Source organism: Balaenoptera ricei, chromosome 13 (assembly GCF_028023285.1).
Source record: "Balaenoptera ricei isolate mBalRic1 chromosome 13, mBalRic1.hap2, whole genome shotgun sequence".
NCBI classification, from domain to species: Eukaryota; Metazoa; Chordata; class Mammalia; order Artiodactyla; family Balaenopteridae; genus Balaenoptera; species Balaenoptera ricei.
Window position 1 is genome coordinate 65121608 of NC_082651.1, and position 21617 is coordinate 65143224.

The 21617-nt window shown below is 35.2% G+C and overlaps 1 protein-coding gene across 1 annotated transcript in view; it reads left to right on the forward strand.

Moving 5' to 3' along the window:
* Window positions 1-21617, forward strand: part of SRBD1 (S1 RNA binding domain 1) — a 237638-nt gene that overhangs the window by 42839 nt on the left and 173182 nt on the right. Inside the window, exons 10-14 of the mRNA XM_059942845.1 lie at window positions 4195-4298; window positions 8288-8395; window positions 11871-12028; window positions 15851-15941; window positions 16677-16784. Of these exons, the coding sequence (XP_059798828.1) occupies window positions 4195-4298; window positions 8288-8395; window positions 11871-12028; window positions 15851-15941; window positions 16677-16784 (569 nt within the window). The remainder of the gene's footprint in view (window positions 1-4194; window positions 4299-8287; window positions 8396-11870; window positions 12029-15850; window positions 15942-16676; window positions 16785-21617) is intronic.

A 21617-nucleotide genomic window follows, 5' to 3' on the forward strand; every position in this document is an offset into this window, starting at 1 on the left:
TATGACTTTACTAGGTATGGTGGAAAAAAAAGCACCCTCCAATAATATATTTTGATATAATAGTGTATTTATATTTTTATTTATTTGGGTTTTTTTTTTTTTTTTTGGCTGCATTGGGTCTTCGTTGCTGCGCGCAGGCTTTCCCTAGTTGCGGCTAGTGGGGGCTACTCTTTGTTGCAGTGCGTGGGCTTCTCATTGCAGTGGCTTCTCTTTGTTGTGGAGCACGAACTCTAGGCGCATGGGCTTCAGTAGTTGTGGCACGCGGACTCAGTAGTTGTGGCGCACGGGCTTAGTTGCTCCATGGCATGTGGGATCTTCCTGGACCAGGGATCAAACCCATGTCCCCTGCATTGGCAGGCGGATTCTTAACCACTGCGCCACCAGGGAAGTCCCTAATAATGTATTTATATAAATCAGAATTAAATAACTCTTTTTCCCCTATAATATTGTATTCTGCGTGAATGAATTTATTACTGATAAATTCTTGGATGAAGAACTTTTATTTACTCTTCAGTGTTCCTTTCAGTATTTCAGAGAGCTGGCAGACATTGAAGATTTTGTCCAGCCCAAACTGAAGTTTATTTTGTATTAAAAGTTTATTTTTAAGTGATTATTTTATTTCTGCCAATGTTTACCTTGGAAATTTCTCAAATATATTTAAAGAATTTTTTTAAAGTATCTGTAATATTTTAAACTTTGAGGATTTGTTCTATATTTAACATTTTACTTGAAAATACCTTTAGAATTTACATAAATTAAGGTTGCTGTTTTCCAGAGTGGCTATACCATTTTACCTTCCCACCAGCAGTTTATGAGAGTTCCGTTTCTTTATATCCTCACCAATACTTATTGTCTATCTTTTTTTTTAATATAAATTTTATTTTATTTATTTGTTTTATTTTTGGCTGCATTGGGTCTTCGTTGCTGCACACGGGCTTTCTCTAGTTCCAACGAGCGGGGGCTACTCTTCATTGTAGTGCACAGGCTTCTCATTGCAGTGGCTTCTTTTTGTTGTGGGGCACGAGCTCTAGGCACGCAGGTTTCAGTAGTTGTGGCACTTGGGCTCCATAGTTGTGGCTTGTGGGCTCCGTAGTTGTGACTTGTAGGCTCTAGAGCGCAGGCTCAATAGTTGTGGCACACAGGCTTAATTGCTCCGCGGCATGTGGGATCCTCCTAGACCAGGACTTGAACCCATGTCCCCTGCACTGGCAGGTGGATTCTTAACCACTGCACTATGAGAGAAGTCCCTGTCTATCTTTTTGATTATGGCCATCTTGGTATGAACTGGTTTCTCATTATGGTTTTGGTTTGCACTTCTCTTCTAACTAATGATGTTGAGCATCTTTTCATGTACTTATTGAACATTTCTATATTATCTTTGAAAAATATATCTCTTTGGACCTTTTGCACATTTTTGTTAGGTTGTGTCTTTTTATTGTTAAGTTATAAGAGATATTTGTATGTTCTAGATATAAGTCCTTTATGTGATATATGATTTGCAAAACTTTTCTCCTGTGCTAAGTGCTTTCTTTTCAATTTCTTGATGGTATCCTTTGAGATATAAAAATTATAATTTTGTTGAAATCCAATCTATTTATTTTTTTCTTGTGTTGATTATGCATGTGGTGTTTTACCTAAGGCCTTTTGTAACTCAAGGTTATGAAGATTTTCTCAAGTATTTTCTTCTAAGCATTTTATAGGTTTGGTTTTTATATTAAGGTCTATGATCAATTTTGAGCTAATTTTTGTGTATGGTGTGAAGACGCTGTCCAACTTCATTCTTTTGAATTTGGCCATCCATTGTACCAGCATCACTTGTTGAAAAGACTGTATTTTCCCCGTTTAATTTTCTTAGCACCCTTGTTGACATTCACTTGATTGTAGATGTATAGATTTATTTCTGGACTCTAAATTCTATTCCATTCATCTGTATGTTTATCTTTAATGCCAGTACCACACCGTCTTGATTACTGTAGTTTTGTAGTAAGTTTTGAAATTGAGAAGTGGGAGTCCTCCAGGTTTGTTCTTTTTTTACAAGATTGACTTAGTTATTCTGGGTCCCTTGCATTTCTATATGAATCTTAGAATTAGTTTGTCAATTTCTGCAAAGAGGCTAGCTGGGATTTGATAGGGATCACATTGAATTTATGAAGTAATTTGGGGATTAGTGCCATTTAGCAATATTAAGCCTTTTGATCCATTGACCTGGGATGTCTTTCCATTTATTTAGGTCTTCTTCAGTTTTGTTAAAAACAATATTTTATAGTTCTCAGTGTATAATTTTGAACTTCTTTTGTTAAATTTATTGGAAAGTATTTTATTTGTGCTGGTGCTATGGTAAATGGAATTTAAAAAAATTATTTTTAGGATGTTTATTGCTAGTGTGTAGAAATTAATTATCCTGCAACCTTGCTGAACTCTATTAGTTCTAATAGTTTTATAGTGGACTCCTTAGGATTTTCTGTATACAAGATCATAGTATCTGCAAATAGAGATAGTTTTAACTTCTTTCTTTTCAATCTAGAGGCCTTTTATTTCTTTTTCTTGCCTAATTTCCATAGATAGAACCTCCAGTACAATGTTGAATAGAAGTGCAAGAGGAGACACCCTTGTAATCTTAGAGGGAAAGCATCCAGTCTTTCACTATTAAACATTATGTTATCTGTGGAGTTTTTGTATGTGCCCTTTATCATTTTGAAGAATTTGCTTTCTCTTCCTAGTTTCTTGAGTATTTTTATCATGAACAACTGCTGGAATTTTCTCAAATATTCTTTCTGCTTCTATTGAAATGATCATGTAATTTTTGTTTTTTATTCTATAGTTATGATGTATTACTTCTTTTTTGGATGTTAAACCAACCTTGCATTCCTGGAGTAAATCCCTTTTGATCCTTGTGTATAATCCTTTTTATATGTTTCTGGGTTTAGTTTACTAGTATTTTATTGAGAATTTTTACACCTATATTCATAAGAGGCAATGGTCTTTACTTTTCTCTTGCAATGTTCTTGCAAGAACAGGGTAGAGTCAGGAAGTTTTTTCTTCTATTGTATTTTTGGAAGAGTTTGTGAAGAATTGCTATTAATTCTTCTTTAAATGTTTGGTAGAATTCAGCAGTGAAGCCATATGAGCCTGGGTATTTCCTTGTGGGAAATTTTAAAATTACTAATTCTATCTCTTTACTTGTTATAGATAATTTTGAATTTTTCTATTTCTTTTTTATTCTAGTTTAGAAGTTTGTATCTTTTTAGGAATTCTAATTTGGCATACAGTTGTTCATAGTATTCTCTTTTGATCCTTTTTATTTCTATAGCATTCATATTAACGGCCCCTCTTTCATTCCTGATTTTGATAATTGGAATGTCTCCCTTTTTTCTTTGGTCAGCCTAGAGAAAGGTTTGTCAATTTTGTTGATATTTTCCAAGAACCAACTTTTGGTTTTGTTGATACTTTTTATTGTTTTTCTATTCTCTATTGTATTAATTTTCCCTCTGTTCTTTATTATTTCCTTTCTTCTTCTTGCTTTAGGTTTGTTTGCTTTTCTTTAAGGAGTGTTTTTAATGTGTTTTAAAGCAATTGTTCTTTTAATATATTAATTAAAAGTAGAAACAGGTCAATCTGAATTTAAATTCCTCCTTTGCTACTTGCTAGCTTTGTGATTTAGGACAAGTTAGTCTTAGAAAAATTATCATATAAGAGTAAGATGTTAATACATACATCACTGGTGGCTTTGAAGATAAATGAGTTAATGTATTTAAAGTGCTTAGATGGGCCTGACAATTAGTAAGTGCTCAATAAATGGTAGCAATTAGTAGTTATTAAATATTCCACTTAGAAATTTCCATGTTTGTATTTATCTTAGTAATGTTTTTTCACAAATATAAAAAGTATATCCTTCTAACTCTAGGTGATCAAAAACTTTCAATTAGTAGAATCTGAAATGAGATTTTTAGATCAACACTATCTCTTCCTGTGAATATCATAGGCTTTGTACCTGTATTTTATTTTGAAAATACTTGAAAATAATATAAAGAAATGATTATTTTTGAATACATTTTTGGTAAATAAATGAATACAAAATTGATATAGCTCTAGACTGGATAACCACCCAGTTTGTTTCACAAATATTGACTGGTTAAATTGATCATTTATATATTTTGTGGATCATCAGTCTTTGCCATATATGTTTGCACTCAGATTCTGGCAATTAACCGTGGAGAAAATTTGAAGATACTGACGGTCAAGGTTAACATTTCTGATGGAGTGAAGAATGAGTTCTGTAGGTGGTGCATCCAAAACAGGTCTGTTTATAGATTTTTACAGAATATTCTTTTTTTTGTTTTTAAAATGCTATATTGAGATCTATATGTACTGATAATGGAAAGATGTCCATTGTGTTAAAAAAAAAAAAAAAAACAGTGACAGGCAATGGATATAGTGTCTTGTAGTGAGGTGGATGGACCTAGAGTCTGTCATACAGAGTGAAGTAAGTCAGAAAGAGAAAAACAAGTACCATATGCTAACACATATATATGGAATCTAAAAAAAAAAAGGTTCTGACGAACCTAGGAGCAGGACAGGAATAAAGACACAGACATAGAGAATGGACTTGAGGACACGGAGAGGGGGAAGGGTAAGCTGGGACGAAGTGAGAGAGTGGCATGGACCTATATACACTACCAAATGTAAAATAGATAGCTAGTGGGAAGCAGCCGCATAGCACAGGGAGCTGACCACCTAGAGGGGTGGGATAGGGAAGGTGGGAGGGAGACGCAAGAGGGAGGAGATATGGGGATATATGTATATGTATAGCTGATTCACTTCGTTATAAAGCAGAAACTAACACACCACTGTAAAGCAATTATACTCCAATAAAGATGTTAAAAAAAATTTTTTTTAATTTAAAAAGTACGTATGTTGTGTATGTTTAAATAGGAAATATCTGGGAAGTACATAAGAATTATTAATAGTGGTTATTTCTGGGGAAAGAGACTTTTACTGTAATCCTGTACCATATGAATCTTTTATAAAGAGTATATTTTCTTTTATGAAAAATGAATTAACAGAAACATACTGTATATAGTATATCTGAAATGTTTTGTTCATTAAGGATAATTGAATCAAATATTTAATTTATCAGATATTATATGAGTAACGAATGAATGACTGAGGCTGGCTACTAGCTTTTTTCTTTTTTAAAACTAGCTTTTAGTGCCAATGTATGGGATAGTCTTGTAAAGTAAATTATTCTGTTCCCAAATGTCTGTCACATCACTTTGAGAAAATGCTACACTAAAATGGTGCTGCTTTTTTCTTGTGGTAGATTTAAGGGGAACTATATCCTGTATCCATTTCTATTTTAAATGTGGGAAAATGAAAGCTAGATGGAGAGAGCCTATCTTTATCTATAGGTACCGAATGGGGGGGAGCATGTTTCTTTGCCAGAGTGAAGAATATTTCTTTGTCTGTAATGGGTGAATAAAGCATGTCTCTGTCAAAAACATACATATAGGCCCTGGGTCTTATTCATTTGTTTACAGTACTTTCCTGACTCCCCGTAGGTATTTGAGTTTGTGGCCTCTGTCTTAATTTGTATGCTTCATTGTGCACATCGCATGTATTTTGTATTGTGAAATTTAGTTAAAGTGAGGTCCTTCTTAATTTTATTCAGCAGTGTTTAACTATTGAATTAGAGGAAGAATCAAGTTTTAAGATGATACCCTGTAAGGGAAACCCATTGTATTTCCTTTAAGTTTAGAAGTAATAAGGTCTGTGACTTCGCTATACTGTTTCAGGTCCCTTCGAGTGCTAAATGAATAGATCACAGGAAGCCAGTCAAGAGATAGAAATTGCTGTGGGGTGAGGAAGAAAAAGGAGTTTCTGTAATGCAGGAAGTGAGTATAGCTGGGTCTGTGGTCTAAAGGTCACTGTGAATGAGTATAATTGAGGCATCCTTAGGTATAAAATAGACCCACAGCACTCTGTTCCAGGGAGGTGAGCCGTCACGCCACAGGAGAACCTTGAGGTTTAAGGAAGGCTACTGGGGCTTCCAGAGAAATTGGGTATCTGATGTTAAAGATTTCCATTTTTTTCCTACAACCAATGTGTAAACCTTGGTTTGGCTTTAAAGGGAATGATCCCCCAGCAGACATCAGATACATTCATTATAAGAATCACTACATTAGGGCCTTCCTGCCTCTAAGGACTCTTTTCCTAGTGTATTGTCCCATGACCCAGGGCTATGTTCTCTCCTAACTGGCCAAGCTCCAGAGTATGGTGATAAGGGCCTCAGTAATCTGGCTACTGCCATATTTTCTAGCCTCATCTACCCTGCAACCTGATCCTGCAGCTTTATGCCCTTGTATGACTAATCTGCTTCTAGTTACTCGAGCTTATCATGCTCTTTAATGCCTCTAAGCTTTTACATATGGTATGGTTTCTTCCTAGAATGCTTTTATTCCTTTGTCTTATTTGGTAAACCACAATTCATTTTTTTAAAGCCATCTCAGATGTTTCTTCTGGGATGTCTTTGTTTGCCATTGAATTTCCCCAATTAATAACAACAACAGAGCTATAAGTTTTATTGCACTTTGCTTTATTGTGCTTCGCAGATATTGGGTTTTTTTGTTTTTTTTTTTTTTACAAATTGAAGGTTTGTGGCAGCCCTGTGTTGTGCGTTATCTATTGGTACCATTTTTCCAATAGCATTATTTTTTGGTTAAGGTATGTACATTGTTTTCTAAGACATAATGGTATTACACACTTAATAGACTACATTATAGTGTAAACATAACTCTTATATGCTCTAGGAAACCAAAAACTTCATGTGACTCACTTTACTGTGATAATCACTTTATTGTGGTGGTCTGGAACCAAACCCACAGTATCTCCAAGGTATGCCTGTAACATAACAAAATAATAATAATAATAATAATAATAATAATAATAATAATAACTGTCTAATTCATATCCTAGTTCTCCCTACGTTTCATGCCCTAAGGTGTAGATGACAGTAGGGAGAAACAAGGATTTGGATGGAAGGAAGGATGTACGTCCTGCCTAAAAGCACTTTCATTCAAATTAAAAAACAAAACTATATTCTACTCAAATAATACCCTTCTATGGAAGGTATTCAATTAGTTATTATTATGTAGCCTTTGGTGTATCACATTATAAGTAAGGGAGATGACAGTGTCCCTAAAGTATATTAATGGTTTATTAGGAACCATTGATAAAATATTAATGTTTTCTATTCAAGAGCCAATGAAGGACATGGGCAGAGATGCTGTAGATGTAGGGAACACAGAAAAGGGGTAAGGCTGAATTTGTTTGTCCTTTTTAGCTTGTGTTTTTCTCTTACTGTTCTTTTTCCAGTTTCTACTAACAGTGGGTTCTCTGGCATTTATATTTATCAGTATGTATGCAGATACACTGCCTAGTAGAACAGTACAACCTGAGGAATAGAGTGAGTTCTACTCAAGGATGACAAGAGGCAAAGGTTAAAACAGAGTTTCTCCTTTGCTCAATCTACTTTAACTCTCAGGAAGAGATTAAGAAATGGGAAAAGAAGGACATAGTGCTTGTCTTAGCTTCAGTTGCCATAACAAAATACCATAGACTAGGTGGCTTAAACAACAGAAATTTATTTTCTCCTTGTTCTGGAGGCTGGAAGTCCAAGATCAAGGTCAGGCTGATTTGGTTTCTGGTGACAACCCTCTTTTTGTCTTGCAGACAGCAGCCTTCTCATTATGTCCTCACCTGACGTGGGGGTAGAGAGAAGGGGGTATCTGATATTTCTTCTTTTAAGGGCACTCACTAATCCTATCATGGGGACCCTACCCTCATGACCTCATCTAAACCTAATTACCTCCCAAAGGCTCCGTCTCCAAATATCATCCGATTTGAGGGTTAGGGCTTCAACATACTAATTTTAGGGGACATAATTCAGTCTATAGCAGTGGTTCAGTAATTTTTTGGTGACTTTCTTATATCTTAAAAATTTTGACCATTATTAATAATGCCTTGGGGACTCTCCCCAGAATAGGAAAGTTTTTTCCTCCCTTAAGTTTTATGTGTTACCATGGTTACCAGGTTTTTAAAAATAAGAACTCCAGATGTCATAGTAATAATTTTCAGACATTACTGTCTCTTCTTACAGATTATGTTACTTTGGATTCAATAAAATATCTTCCCCCCTTTTCTTTTCCACTTCCTCTCTGCTCTTCCAGGAGCCCTTTTATGACCTTATTATTGTTACATCAGTTTTAGTATAGGCTTTTCTTTTTTGCAGGTGGAGACCACGTGGCTTTGCAAGGCCAGAGTTAATGAAGATCTTATACAACTCACTGGATGATTCCTTTAAACGCCTTATTTATCCTCTCCTTTGTAGAGAGTTCAGGTATGCATCTTGTCTTATTTAACTTTCTGGACTGTTTATTTTTATGTATGGTAATAGGCCCATTAAAGTGTGTAGTAAATATTTGTTGATCCATTAACCAATCCAAAGAACTGAGTCAGAATCACAAAGTCTTAAATTTAAGCATAGATTTCAATCTGTAGAGACATTCACATGCATAGATCACAAAACATTTACGGTATACTTTTCAAATCTTGACCACTTAATGTGTACCCCTTCCAGTTCTGCAATACTAGTCTTGCAATTTGACAACCAAGCCAAACAAATGGTTTTATTGATGAGAGATTTGGCTTGGGAGAAACAAACTAAGAAGTTAATGGAGAAGTTAGTTGGCAGCAGTTTTAGAGGTAAGAGAGCCAAAAAAAGCATAAGGAAATCAGAGGAGTACATGATGAATGTATTACTATGAGAGAAAGCTAATATATATTAGCAAATGGAGTTGTTTCAATGAATAATTATCAGCAGTGATGAACAAATATTAGGAGATTATTAAGGTGACCATCTAAATGGAGTAGCAGAAGAACTAAAGGTTACAAAGAACTGCAAAAGAGGTGAGGTACCGAATTGTTTTTAGGGGAGGAGATGGACAGACATTGTTGGGAGGCAAAAACCCTCTTTCCTACTTCTCTCTAGCCTTTGTCTTGGTAGTCAATGTTTAGACACCAGCCATGCCTTCATATATTCCTTTCTATGTGCTATAGATTTTCTTCATTCCCGTTTATTTAGTGTTTCAGCAAGGGTCACCTGGAAACTATAGATTTCTAGCCATCTCTTCAGCCTCACTAGAATTTACAGCAGCCTTTATGTTTGTCTGTTTTTCTTTTACTGGACTTGGCCGTTGACTTTGGAGGCATTTAGAGTAGGGAGTGAGCAGGTACTAACAAAAAAGATATATAGCTCCTTTGTCCAACCTCTTTTTTATCAAAATCATTCATTCTCTTGATTCATCCTTTTATCTTGTTTTCTCATGTCGCATATAATGTCCAGTGGTACATTTGACATTTTTACATATATTTGATGTGAATAGCTTTACTGCTTGTGGAATAATTTCATTGAGATTTAATTTGTGCAGTTTGCTGTGGGATTATTTAATGTATAATTCTTCTCCGACTTCCATTAGCAGTGGCAAGCAAGAGCACTTTCCTCCTCTTTTTCTAAAATGCCTGTGGTTAAAAAATATCTTATTTCATTCCATAAGTTGGTTTGCAGACGTTGTCTACAGATGTGTCTCTTCATAGAAATACTTGTAATTACCTGAACAGCAGTTGAGGGAGAAAACCCTCAACTGATTTATTTTTTAAAGAAAATTACTTTAATTCTCTAATTAAAAAGAAATTTGTCCAAATGCAGAAAAATTGAAAGAATCAGTAAAACACAAAGGAAAAAAAACCCATATAATTTCACCACGTAGAGATAACCATTGTTAACTAGACTTTTCTCCATTCATGTGTGTGTATTAAAAGAGATCAAATAGACTATATTATTTTGCAGCCATTTTATTCAGTTGACTATGTAAGATTCAGAGTCTACTTCTGCATTTTTGTTTCCATGACTGTCATGATCATTCATCCCTGTGTCATTTTTCACACATACCTCTTTCATCAAAACTACATTATCAGTATTACCAAGTGCTGTCTATTATGCCATCTTTTATTATATCTTGAATTTTGCCTCCTCTTTATCTCCATCTTTACTAGGAGAAAGTATATCCATGGTTAGTTCAGGTTATCATCATTTCTTGTCTGAATCACTATACTAGGATCATAGATGATCTCTGTCTTGTATTTTCTAATACATATTCCACATTGCCATCCTTAAATTCCCATCTGATTATTTCATACTCTTCTACTTAAAATCCTTCAGTGGATCTTCTTTGTCTCCAGGATAAAATCCAAGCTCTTTAGAAGAACCCTTTGTGGTCTGTTTTTTTCTTCCTCTGTAGCCCTTTGTCTTGGTATTTCTTCTTATTTTATCATATGAAGTTAACTTGCTTTTTCTATAAATGAGCCATGAGCTTTGACATCTGCTGCTTCTGTTGCCCAGTGTTTTCTCAATGCTCTTCAGCTACTATCCCTGCCTTTGTTTGCTTAACTATTACTTATCCTTCTTGATTCACCTGAGAAGACATCTCTTTTAGAAAGTTCTCCTAACTTAGCTATCCCTACCATGTGTTATACTCGTCTGTTTATTTTTCTGTTTCTTCCACTAGACAGTGATCTTCAGGGTAGGGATTTTTTCAGCTTTGTATCTCTTACATCAATCACAGTACCTTATATAAGACTGAGTACAGTGCTCACTCAATAAGTAAAGTTAAACGTGAATATTTAGAAATACCTGTAATGATATCTTCATGTTGCTTGGCTGAATGCAGGGAGAATGACAGTGAAATATTAGAGAAGATGAGAGAAAAGCCGTAAGAAGCTGAATTAAGCCAGGAAAACAAATGTTGATTAGCTGTATGTACCTTTAGATATGTAGATAATTCTACCTCAACGCTGATAGAAATGTGCCCTGAATTGCTTTGTTCTTGTGGCCATTGGCATGCACTTTTTTTTTAACCTGGTCTAATAGAGAAGACATACTTTTAATAAATTCTTTTGAGTTTCAGGAGATAATATGTTAAGAACTCTTGTTAAATAGGCAAATGGTGTAAAACTTAGTTTCCAAATGCCTTTAAATCCAATATAGACATATTTTTTTATCCTAGAAAAAGTTTGAAAATTAGACTTTTAATAGCTTCTCTGGATAAAATTGGGTAGTTATTTATGTGAGGCAGGGTTCTGGACTGGTATTAATATCTGTGATCATGTCACATCACTGTGAGAGTGACGAGGGGGTAGATGTGGGGAATGGAATAGAGTGAGAAGATGGCCTTGAGATATATATAGGTGAGGGTGTAAAACTAAGCATTGTTGGAGGAGGCTACTTATGATTCAATAATTGACCACTAATTATGTGTTTATATTTTTAATCAGCTGATAAACTTTGACATCCCATGTAATGTCCAAATCTTTATACACCCTGTCTCTCTCGTATACACAGATACTTATACATGTAGATTTCTTGTATAAGGGTGAGCAGATAGAGAAGGAGTGTAGGTATGACAAACTCAGCAGGTTTGATACCACAAAATTGTTTGTGGTATCTGTATTACTGAGCTTAGCAAAAAGAGACTCAATATAATTTTGTATGTGATTTTTTTTCTCTTAAGTTATTTTGTTATAATGAATGCTCCAATGAGGAATAATTGTGTTCTTTTTCTGGAAGAAAATTTGAATGAATGAAAACTGAATACTTTATCTTTTTTCTTCTCTTTTTCTATTTCTAAAGATCTTAAGTTATTTTGTTATAATGAATGCTCCAATGAGGAATAATTGTGTTCTTTTTCTGGAAGAAAATTGGAATGAATGAAAACTGAGTACTTTTTCTTTTTTCTTCTCTTTTTCTATTTCTAAAGAGCCAAACTAACATCAGATGCAGAGAAAGAATCAGTAATGATGTTTGGACGGAACCTTCGTCAGCTCCTTTTAACAAGCCCTGTCCCAGGGCGTACCTTGATGGGAGTGGATCCCGGTTATAAACACGGTTGCAAATTAGCTATAATTTCTCCTACCAGTAAGCATACCCTTCAGCATTTTATATAGAAGTTGTTTGGTTGGTCATAAATTTCACTTCATATACTCCATGAGGATTTGGAAATAATGCTAATTTTCAAGGAATAGAAGATGGTTTTCTCACAAAAAGGGATATAGGAATCAGGATGAAGCTTCCTGTTTGGCCTGTTTGTTGACTCAAACAGTCAACATTTACTATCATTTATGCCCTTTCCTATGTCACAATGGATGTATTGAGGATTAACTGGGCTCAGACTTTAATAACTGTTTATCCCCCATCAACTTCTGTTTATACTGACTGCATTTATATATGATACATTTTGATTCTGTGTATATTTTATTTATTTTTGTTTTTAAAAAAATATTTATTTATTTATTTATTTATTTGGCTGCATTGGGTCTTAGTTGCAGCATGCAGCATCTTTTTGTTGCGGTGCATGGGCTTCTCTAGTTGCTGCGCGTGAGCGTCTCTCTCGTTGTGGCACGCAGGCTCCAGAGTGCGCAGGCTTAGTAGTTGCAGCTCGCGGGCTTAGTTGCCCTGTGGCATGTGGGATCTTAGTTCCCCAACCAGGGATCGAACCTGCGTCCCCTGCAGTGGAAGGCGGATTCTTAACCACTGGACCACCAGGGAAGTCCTGATTCTGTGTATATTTTAAATACCACGAGACATTTTTATTGTTTTGTCCAGTCAGTATTTTTTTTCATGTTTACTCATTTATTTGCCCTTTCTGTTATCTTCATTTCTTTCTGCATTTCTGTGTTTCCATTTGAGATCACTTTCTTTCTTCCTAAAACTCTAGTCTGTTACTTTTTAATGTGGATCAGCTAGTGACAAATTGTCTCGGTTTTTTTGTCTGAATGTTTCTGATTTGCCTTCGGTTTTGAAAAATATTTTTGCTGGGTGTAGAATTCAAGATTGGCAGTTATTTTCAGTGCTTTAAAGATGTCATTTCTTTCTTTCTTTTTTTTTTTTTCCTGGCTATTACAGTTTCTGTTGAGAAGTCAGACAAAAATCTTATTATTGTTCCTTTGAAGGTGATAATTTTTTCCTCTGCCTGCTAAGATTTTTTCTTTGTGGTTTTCAGAAGTTTTCTTATATGCTTAGCTGTTTGTGTGTGTGTTATTTGTTTGTTTTGGAGGGAGGGGGACATGAATTCTGCTTGAGGTTTGTAGACCTTCTTGCATCTCTTTCTGGAATTCTAATTATGTGTATTTTAGACCATTCAATTTCCTCTTCTATTTTCAATTCTTTTATTTTTTATTAATTGTCTTTAAGTTAATTAATCCTCTATTCTGCTATGTCTAATGTGCTATTAAATCCATCCATTGAGTTATTTATTTAAGTTATGTTTTTAAGTTTTTGAATTTCCATTTGGTATTTATAAAAAATAGATTACAGTTCTGTGGTGAACTTCTTCACCTTTTAATTTTTTTGATTACATTTTTCTTATGTTTCTTTTGGTTTAAGTTTTCATTCCTAGAATAACTTTTTCTTTCATATTTAATTCATTCCTAAGTTCTTTGATCTTACTTCTGACATTTTCTAATTCTGATTTATTTTATTCTCATTTTCTCTAATCTTTTTTTTTGATAGCTTGTTCTTATATATTAGGTTACAGTTTTTCTCTGTTTTTGGGCACATCTTTCTGTAGACATCATACTAGTCTTTTTTATTTCCTATTTGAAAAATAATCATTCTATATGAAATTTGACTATGATCCTTTTCTGTTGCTTACTTTTACATAAAATTAGTTTTTCTCAGCTTTTAGGATGGAAAGCTAGCTGTATATCTCTAGAACTATCATTTCTACTTTTTCCAAATTATTGGGAAGAAAAACTTTATCTATTTGGATAGAGAGATAACCTTATACTCTCTGAAATTTGCTTTCCTATTGCTTTCTTCCCTTTTATCTAGACATTTTTTCCCCTTTGTCCATACTGTTCTTACCTTGCTCAATGTGGATATGATGCTCAACATTTTTTTCTCACTGTGGGGTTTTGTCTTGAAAAGAATGCTCTACTTGTTAATTTCAAGAGTTCAGAGATCAGAGTTTTCCAGTCCTTTCTGAACTTACTGTGCAACCTTTGTACTGACCTATAAATTAGAGTAGAGTATGCAAAGGTCTTTTCCAGTTTTACTTTCTATTCTCAAACGGGGCAGTTTTGATTTCCAGGGAAGTACCTTCTGACATTTTGAGGCTTCCTCCAATCTCAGGTCCATGAGATACTCCATTGTTTCTCTGTGCCTCCTCCCACAGAAATGCTGATGTACATTGGTCTTGGTGGTTATTGGTGCATTGTTCCCACCTGCTCACCTTTTGCATTTTGTGGGGATACTTGTTTTTTATAAATACAGTCATGGCCTTTTGATTTTGCTGTCCTAAGTTGCTCTGTTTTCATGCTGTGCATTTTTACAATAGATGGGAAGTATATTTTGTCAGTGTTTTTTCCTGCATCTATTGAGCTATCATATGGCTTTTATCCTTTACTGTATTTGTATTGTTTATAGAATGGTTCTTTTTAAAATTTTATGCACACATACATACATACATGCATATGTATTTTCAGTCTGTTTTGGTAAGACTTTTACAAGAATTTATCCATTTCATCATTTAATCTAAATTAACATCAAGTTGTTTATAATAATCTCTCTGTATCTTGTAAATTTGTTCTGAATCTCTAGTTATACTCCCTTTTCATTTCTAATATAATTTATTTGTGTCATCCTTTCTTTTACTTGATTGGTATAGCTAAAAGTATGTATTTTTCTTAACAGGTGATTTAAAATTTTAAGCTTCATTGGTCCTCTCTGTTATATGGGTTTTTTTTCTATTTCATTAATTTCTGCTTTTTTAACTTTATTATTTTCTTCCTTCCACTTTCTTTGAGATTATTCTGTCGTCCTTTTCCTAACTTCCTAATTTGGTCACCTAGCTCATTATTTCTATTCTTTAGGAGTTACCCTCAAATTTTAAAATATATTTCTGGCTGAAATATAGTACAGAAAAGCCCACAGTTCATAAGTATGCAGCTGAAAAAAATTACATAAGGTAAAGAGATTTACATATCTACAAGCCAAAGGAAGAAATAGAATAGTATTACAACACTCACTGATATACAGTAAATATTCAGTAACTGTTAGCTTTTACTATTTTTTGAAAAAATTTTATTTATTTTTTGGCTGCATTGGGTCTTCGTTGCTGCCTGCAGGTTTTCTGGCTTTTTCTAGTTGCGGCGAGTGGGGGCTACTCTTTGGGGGGCTACTCTTCGTTGCGGTGCGCAGGCTTCTCATTGTGGTGGCTTCTCTTGTTGCCGAGCACAGGCTCTAGGTGCGTGAGCTTCTGTAGTTGTGGCACGCGGGCTCAGTAGTTGTGGCTCACGGGCTCTAGAGCACAGGCTCAGTAGTTGTGGTGCATGGGCTTAGTTGCTCTGTGGTATGTGGGATCTTCCTGGACCAGGGCTCGAACCCCTGTCCCCTGCATTGGCAGGCAGATTCTTAACCTCTGCGCCACCAGGGAAGTCCCAGCTTTTACTATTTTTGATGTTAAGTGTTATTAAAAATCATTTCTCTTTTAGGTATCATGGCATATTATCTAGTTGATAATGATTTTTTTATACCAAAATAGAGTTCTGATAACTTTGGAGGTAACAAAATTTCAGAATGCTTAAGGGGGAATCTGATTAAGGAATATGGAAGATTCAGACTGCATTTTAAAAGATGAACCAGTTCCTTTTTCAGTTTCAACTTGCTTAATCAAATCAGTGGTGTGTTATGTTTCGTAATTTCTTACAAAATGGCCTTTTCTTTTCATTTTTTCCTAAGGTCAGATACTTCATACTGACGTGGTATACTTGCATTGTGGACAAGGCTTCCGAGAGGCAGAGAAAATAAAGAGGCTTTTGCTGAATTTCAAGTATGAAAATAAGTAACCTTTTGAGTATTTCAGTGGCTCAGCCAATCAGAGATATCTTTGAAGTCCCTAATTTGGAGGGAGGGATTAAAGGAAGTGCCTTGGTGTTAGAAAAGGAACCATGTAAAACAATGCTGGGGCAAATTGCTGGAGAACTCTACATTTGGAGACTCTGGAGGAATGCTACGCCCTTCCTCTGCCACCTTCGCTAAACAAAGGTGGTAATATGACCAAAAGTGAGATTTTAATTCTTCAGTTTGGGCCTTCTCTCTTTCTTTCTTTCTTCCTCCCTCCCTCCCCCTCTCTCTTTCTTTCTTTCTTTCTTTTTCATGGATCTGAGGAATGGATGTGGCAGTAGTTAGAGAAGCTTCAGAAATTACTTGAAAACATATTACATAATTCAGTCATAATTCTTTATTATGGCTTAGAATGTTCCAGAGTTTACTTATTCATGTCTAAATTTCATTCCTTCTAGATGGGAAGAAAGCTGACTATTCTTGAGATTTTGTGACCATAAGACATTTCTCCACTGCCTCCTATAATAACAAGTGCAGGAGCAGTGTCTTTTATTCTACATAAGTCTGCGTGGCCCCTGTGAGATAGTGGAGAGATTGCTTGGATATATGAGGGAATAAGAGCATCATATAATACTGTTCGTGCATTCTGTCCATTTTCTCCGGATTGATTTAGAAGCATGCCTTGATCTCATCCAGTTTCTCATTCTGTTTCTCCTTGAAGCTGCAGCACAGTGGTGATTGGAAATGGAACTGCCTGCCGGGAAACAGAAGCTTACTTTGCTGACCTGATAATGAAAAACTACTTTGCACCACTGGACATCGTTTACTGGTAAGGATGTTAGGAATGTTTGTTTTCTTTGAGAGGCAAAGGAACTTCTGAAGTTCCTTCTGTGATAAATTCTCCCTTGTCTTTTTAAGATGTACTTCTTGTTTGCCCTCATATCACCTCTTCCTATTCATAGGAGCTTTGCAGGACAATGTAAAGTGTCTGCCTCTTGGAGAAATTGGCATTTCGGTATCCTGAAACCACTCACAGATGCAGCAAGTTAGGGCTTACTTGAATTCATGGGATTTTCCAGGCAGTACTTTGTGTGATGGCTCTAGCTAACTAGTGACTAATAAGTAGAATGGTGTATAGGTCTAGCAGCTATAGACCGTTGATAACTTAGCCTTCTTCTCCCAAAGTTTTGATGACTATGAATCATTGGCCTTCAGAACTGAGAGCCAAGGTAAGTATTACAAATTAAAAGTGTTTCTTTTTTTTTTATTTTATTTTATTTTATTTATTTATTTATTTATTGGCTGTGTTGGGTCTTCGTTTCTGTGCGAGGGCTTCCTCTAGTTGCAGCAAGCGGGGGCCACTCTTCATCATGGTGCGTGGGCCTCTCACTATCGCGGCCTCTCTTGTTGCGGAGCACAGGCTCCAGACACGCAGGCTCAGTAGTTGTGGTGCACGGGCTTAGTTGCTCCGTGGCATGTGGGATCTTCCCAGACCAGGGCTCGAACCCGTGTCCCCTGCATTGGCAGGCAGATTCTCAACCACTGTGCCACCAGGGAAGCCCTCTTTTTTTTTTTTTTTAAGCATTTCTGATGTTCCTTTCTTGTTAGTCTCTTCATCACATGCTCTCATTTTGTATAGGCATACAGTTGACTTATAAATAACTTTGTATTAGCATGACCCATTTCTTTAGTCCTGCTCCTAGATCTGTAGTAGTTTTGCTGTCATCCACCATTGTTTCCTTACTTTCCCTTTGAACCTCAAATAGCCACCTTTACCTTTTCCAAAGTGTGGTAGAATGCTAAATCCTAAAGGGTTTAATTCTAGGAGAGAAGATAGTTATAATAGATGATATCTAGGGTAGAGCATTTAAGAGCCATCTCCCACTGCTTTTTGAGAAACGTAATAACTAAGTATAGTCAACTGATAAGTATGGGATCAGGATCAACAAAACAAAACCAAAAGCCAACACAGGAAGAAGAATTCTAGGATCCATTCAGATAGGCCAAAAGAGAGGGGTCTTGTATTTAGTGTAATATTCCGTGTGTCAAGAGTATAATCAAGAAGTTAGAAAAACAGACGTAGAGTAACCAAAGGGGATTAGAAGGTCAGGGACAAACTGTAGGTGCCATGGGATCATGGTTCAGGAAAGGATCAGGTTGAATAGTTTGGCTCAGCTTTTTTCCCTCTCCTTCTTATTCAGTTTGGTCTAGGAAATACTGTGGATCTTGTCTATTCTGGGAATTGCACACATGTACCCAGTCCTTGTGAGAACCTACCACAAGGACCTGACATAGCTAATACAGTTTATTTCAGGCAACTTCTTTGATTTCTTTTTAACTTGTTCACATTAATTGGATATAAATATCTTGGATACATTTATAGTGATTATAAATAGAACCTTCAAATTATTAAAAACATTAAATAGTGAAGACTTGTTGGATTTCATCTGAATTTGCTTACAGAGGCTCTCTTTCTTGAACTTGCAGCAATATATGGTAGTAGAAAGAGGATGAGCTTTGGAGCCAGACAAATCTGGGTTCATCTTTTGTTGTCACCATTTACTAGTTATGCAAGTTTGGAAGACTTACTCTGCCTCTCTGAGTTTCTCTTTCCATCATTAAAATGGGGAATGCTTTTGCTTTCAGTAACATTTTGAAGTTTTCTTTATAATTATTTTTCATATTCAATATTAAAACTTTCTTTTGTATTTCTCTCTTTTTGTGTTTGTATTAAGAATTACTTTACTACGTTACTTTATATCTCTATGAAGGAGCCCTTTTTTAATGTTAGTTTGGTTCTCCAACCATAGTACAGAATTCTTTCATTGTTTATAATTAGTTTTTCAGTTCATTTTCTTGGATTTCAAGAGATATGATATGGTCATACCATCTGCAAAAGATGATGAATTTATCAGTTCTTTTTCTAGTTTTATACCTTTTTATTTTCTTCTCTTTAAAGGTATCATGCAGTATCTTTGAAAGGCTATTAAATAGTAGTAGTGATAGTGGATTTTTTTTTTCCTCCTTTACTTTTATTAGAATGCTTCTAGTGTCTCCCTTAAGTATGATACTGCCTTTTGTATATTTTTTAAAAAAATCTTTTAAAGGAAATAGTTTTTATTTATGAGTGTTTTAAAAATACTGATTCCTATTTTATTATACTTTAAAAATCAAGAATAAAAGGTAACATTAATGCTTTTTCAGAATTTTGCCATAATAATTTTTCTCTAAAGAGGTTTTTTTATCCTCTTTTGATCAATATGCTGAATCGTAAAAGTAGTAGATTTCCTACAGTTGAACCATCTCTGCAGTTCTGAGTTGAACTTTTCTTTGTCATAGTGTATTATTCTTTTAATAATGTACTTTTGGAATATATTTGCTAGTATTTTATTATGTGCTTTTGAAATCCTCAATGATACAAATACTTAATCAGAAGTTACAGTGTGTGCTTTAGGAAATCAGCTGTTCAATTTCATTTTGTTATCATTTTGCCAGTTCAACATGCCTTTATGAAGAAACCATATTTTCTCATCTAATGGCTTGAAATTACATCGCAAACTACACTTAAGTTGAAATTTCCATGCTTTCTCTAGCAGTCATTTTTAACACTCTTAAACAGATAATCTGATAGGCATTCCTATAGTTCTACTTATCCTGGAAAACCTTTTCCTGACATATCCACCAGCACATTCCTTCTTATCTATTCCTTCTAACACCTTTTGCCCTGACCTACTTGCCATAGGTTAACATACACCATGATTTATCTTCTCACTTATAAACCCCATGCATCCTGACCCATCCATCCAACTTCTCTCTCAATCATTTCTCTTAAAATACCTTATAAACTCTGATACTTATATCTCCTATGGAGGAAGTCATCCAGAGCTTCAAATCTCAGTTACCAAAGGAGAAAAAAAAATGGGTTAAGTTGTAGAATATAACTATGCTAGATCTTAGTTTGTCACACATGTTTAAAGTTGCAAGTGTTTGTGAAAAGAAATTCTACAGTATTATATGTGTCATTTGTTTAAGTATGTGCTAGAATGATCTGTTCTTTAAAATCCTCTGGCCCATAGTAGGCGGTCACTTTATTTTTTTGAGTATCTGAATATTTGTTTCCATTCATTTTAAAATGTCACACTTGATTATTTTCTTCTCTCTTTTTTTTTTTAAATCCATTTTTCCTTGGTAAAAAATAGTGCTTTCTTTTGTGTAGCAGTGGTAAAATTTATTGAAATATAGAAATGGCTAGCTCCTTATGAGACATTTGTGTTTATATGCACTGTATCTGGTTTCTCCTACATTGATACCTTCTTAAATCAGGGTACTATGTTTTACTTATCTCTGCCTCCTTCACATGCATATTTCTGTACTTATAGATGCATCTCAATAAATATTTACTAATTTGAATTGTCAAATATTAACAATAAAACTATTTTTAATCAGATAAGTCTTTTCAAGGCTATAGACAGGAATTAATGTCTGCAACAATTATGGAAAATTTCCCCTCTGCTTAATGCTTTGGTAAACCTATGATGTACTGTTTTCTGTATTTTTTCATTGATATAGAAATTTGCATTTGATGGATTATAGACTTATATTTTGCCAAAGATAAATGATGATTTCTGAAATAAAAGTATTGTATGGTTAGAGTTATATATTTATTAATGAACTATGAAAGAATTATAAGTAATCTCTAATACTTGCTGTCTTATATTTCAAACCATGATTGGCAAGATTCATGCTGATAGTGGAAACATTGCTAGAAATCACGCATTATGTACATTCTGGAGAATCACAGATACATGAAACCCCTCAAAACCTGGGAGCAGAAAATGGAAAATAAAATTTTGTCCTGTTAATTCAGACCCCGTGCTTAATGTTTCTACTCTAAAAGCTTCAATATACGAATGACTTTGAGCAGGCAAATATAGAAAATAGGAGAAATTAATTTTGCTTCCTAATGACCTTATTCATTAGGATAGTGAAAAGAATTAGAAAATGGAATGAACTGAGAAAGTGTGGTATGTGACGACAGAATGAGGAAAGGGAAGGGGAGCTGTAGTGGAGGAATGGAGTTGTAATATTTGAGGTTAGGTGTATACCAAGGGGCCTGGCCAGTGAAGGTTAAGCAGGTAGCCAGACCCTATTAGGAAAAAAGCATTGGTTTTGGACATCTGTGGAATACACACTGGACCTCTTTCTTCTTCTTTTATTTTCAGAAGCATACCAACCATTTAACAGAAGGAAGATATAATTTTTTTTAATTAATTAATTTATTATTATTTTTGGTTGCATTGGGTCTTTGTTGCTGTGTGCGGCCTTTCTCTAGTTGTGGCGAGCGGGGGCTACTCTTCGTTGCAGTGTGCGGGCTTCTCATTGCAGTGGCTTCTCTTGTTGTGGAGCACGGGCTCTAGGTGCGCGGGCTTCAGCAGCTGTGGCACGCGGGCTCAGTAGTTGTGGCTTGCGGACTGTAGAGTGCAGACTCAGTAGTTGTGGTGCACAGGCTTAGTTGCTCCACGGCATGTGGGATCTTCCTGGTCTAGGGCTCAAACCCATGTCCCCTGCATTGGCAGGTGGGTTCTTAACCACTGCGCCACAAGGGAAGCCCAGAAGATATAATTTAAGGAATCATAGCTCTGTTGCTTGAGATAACTTGACA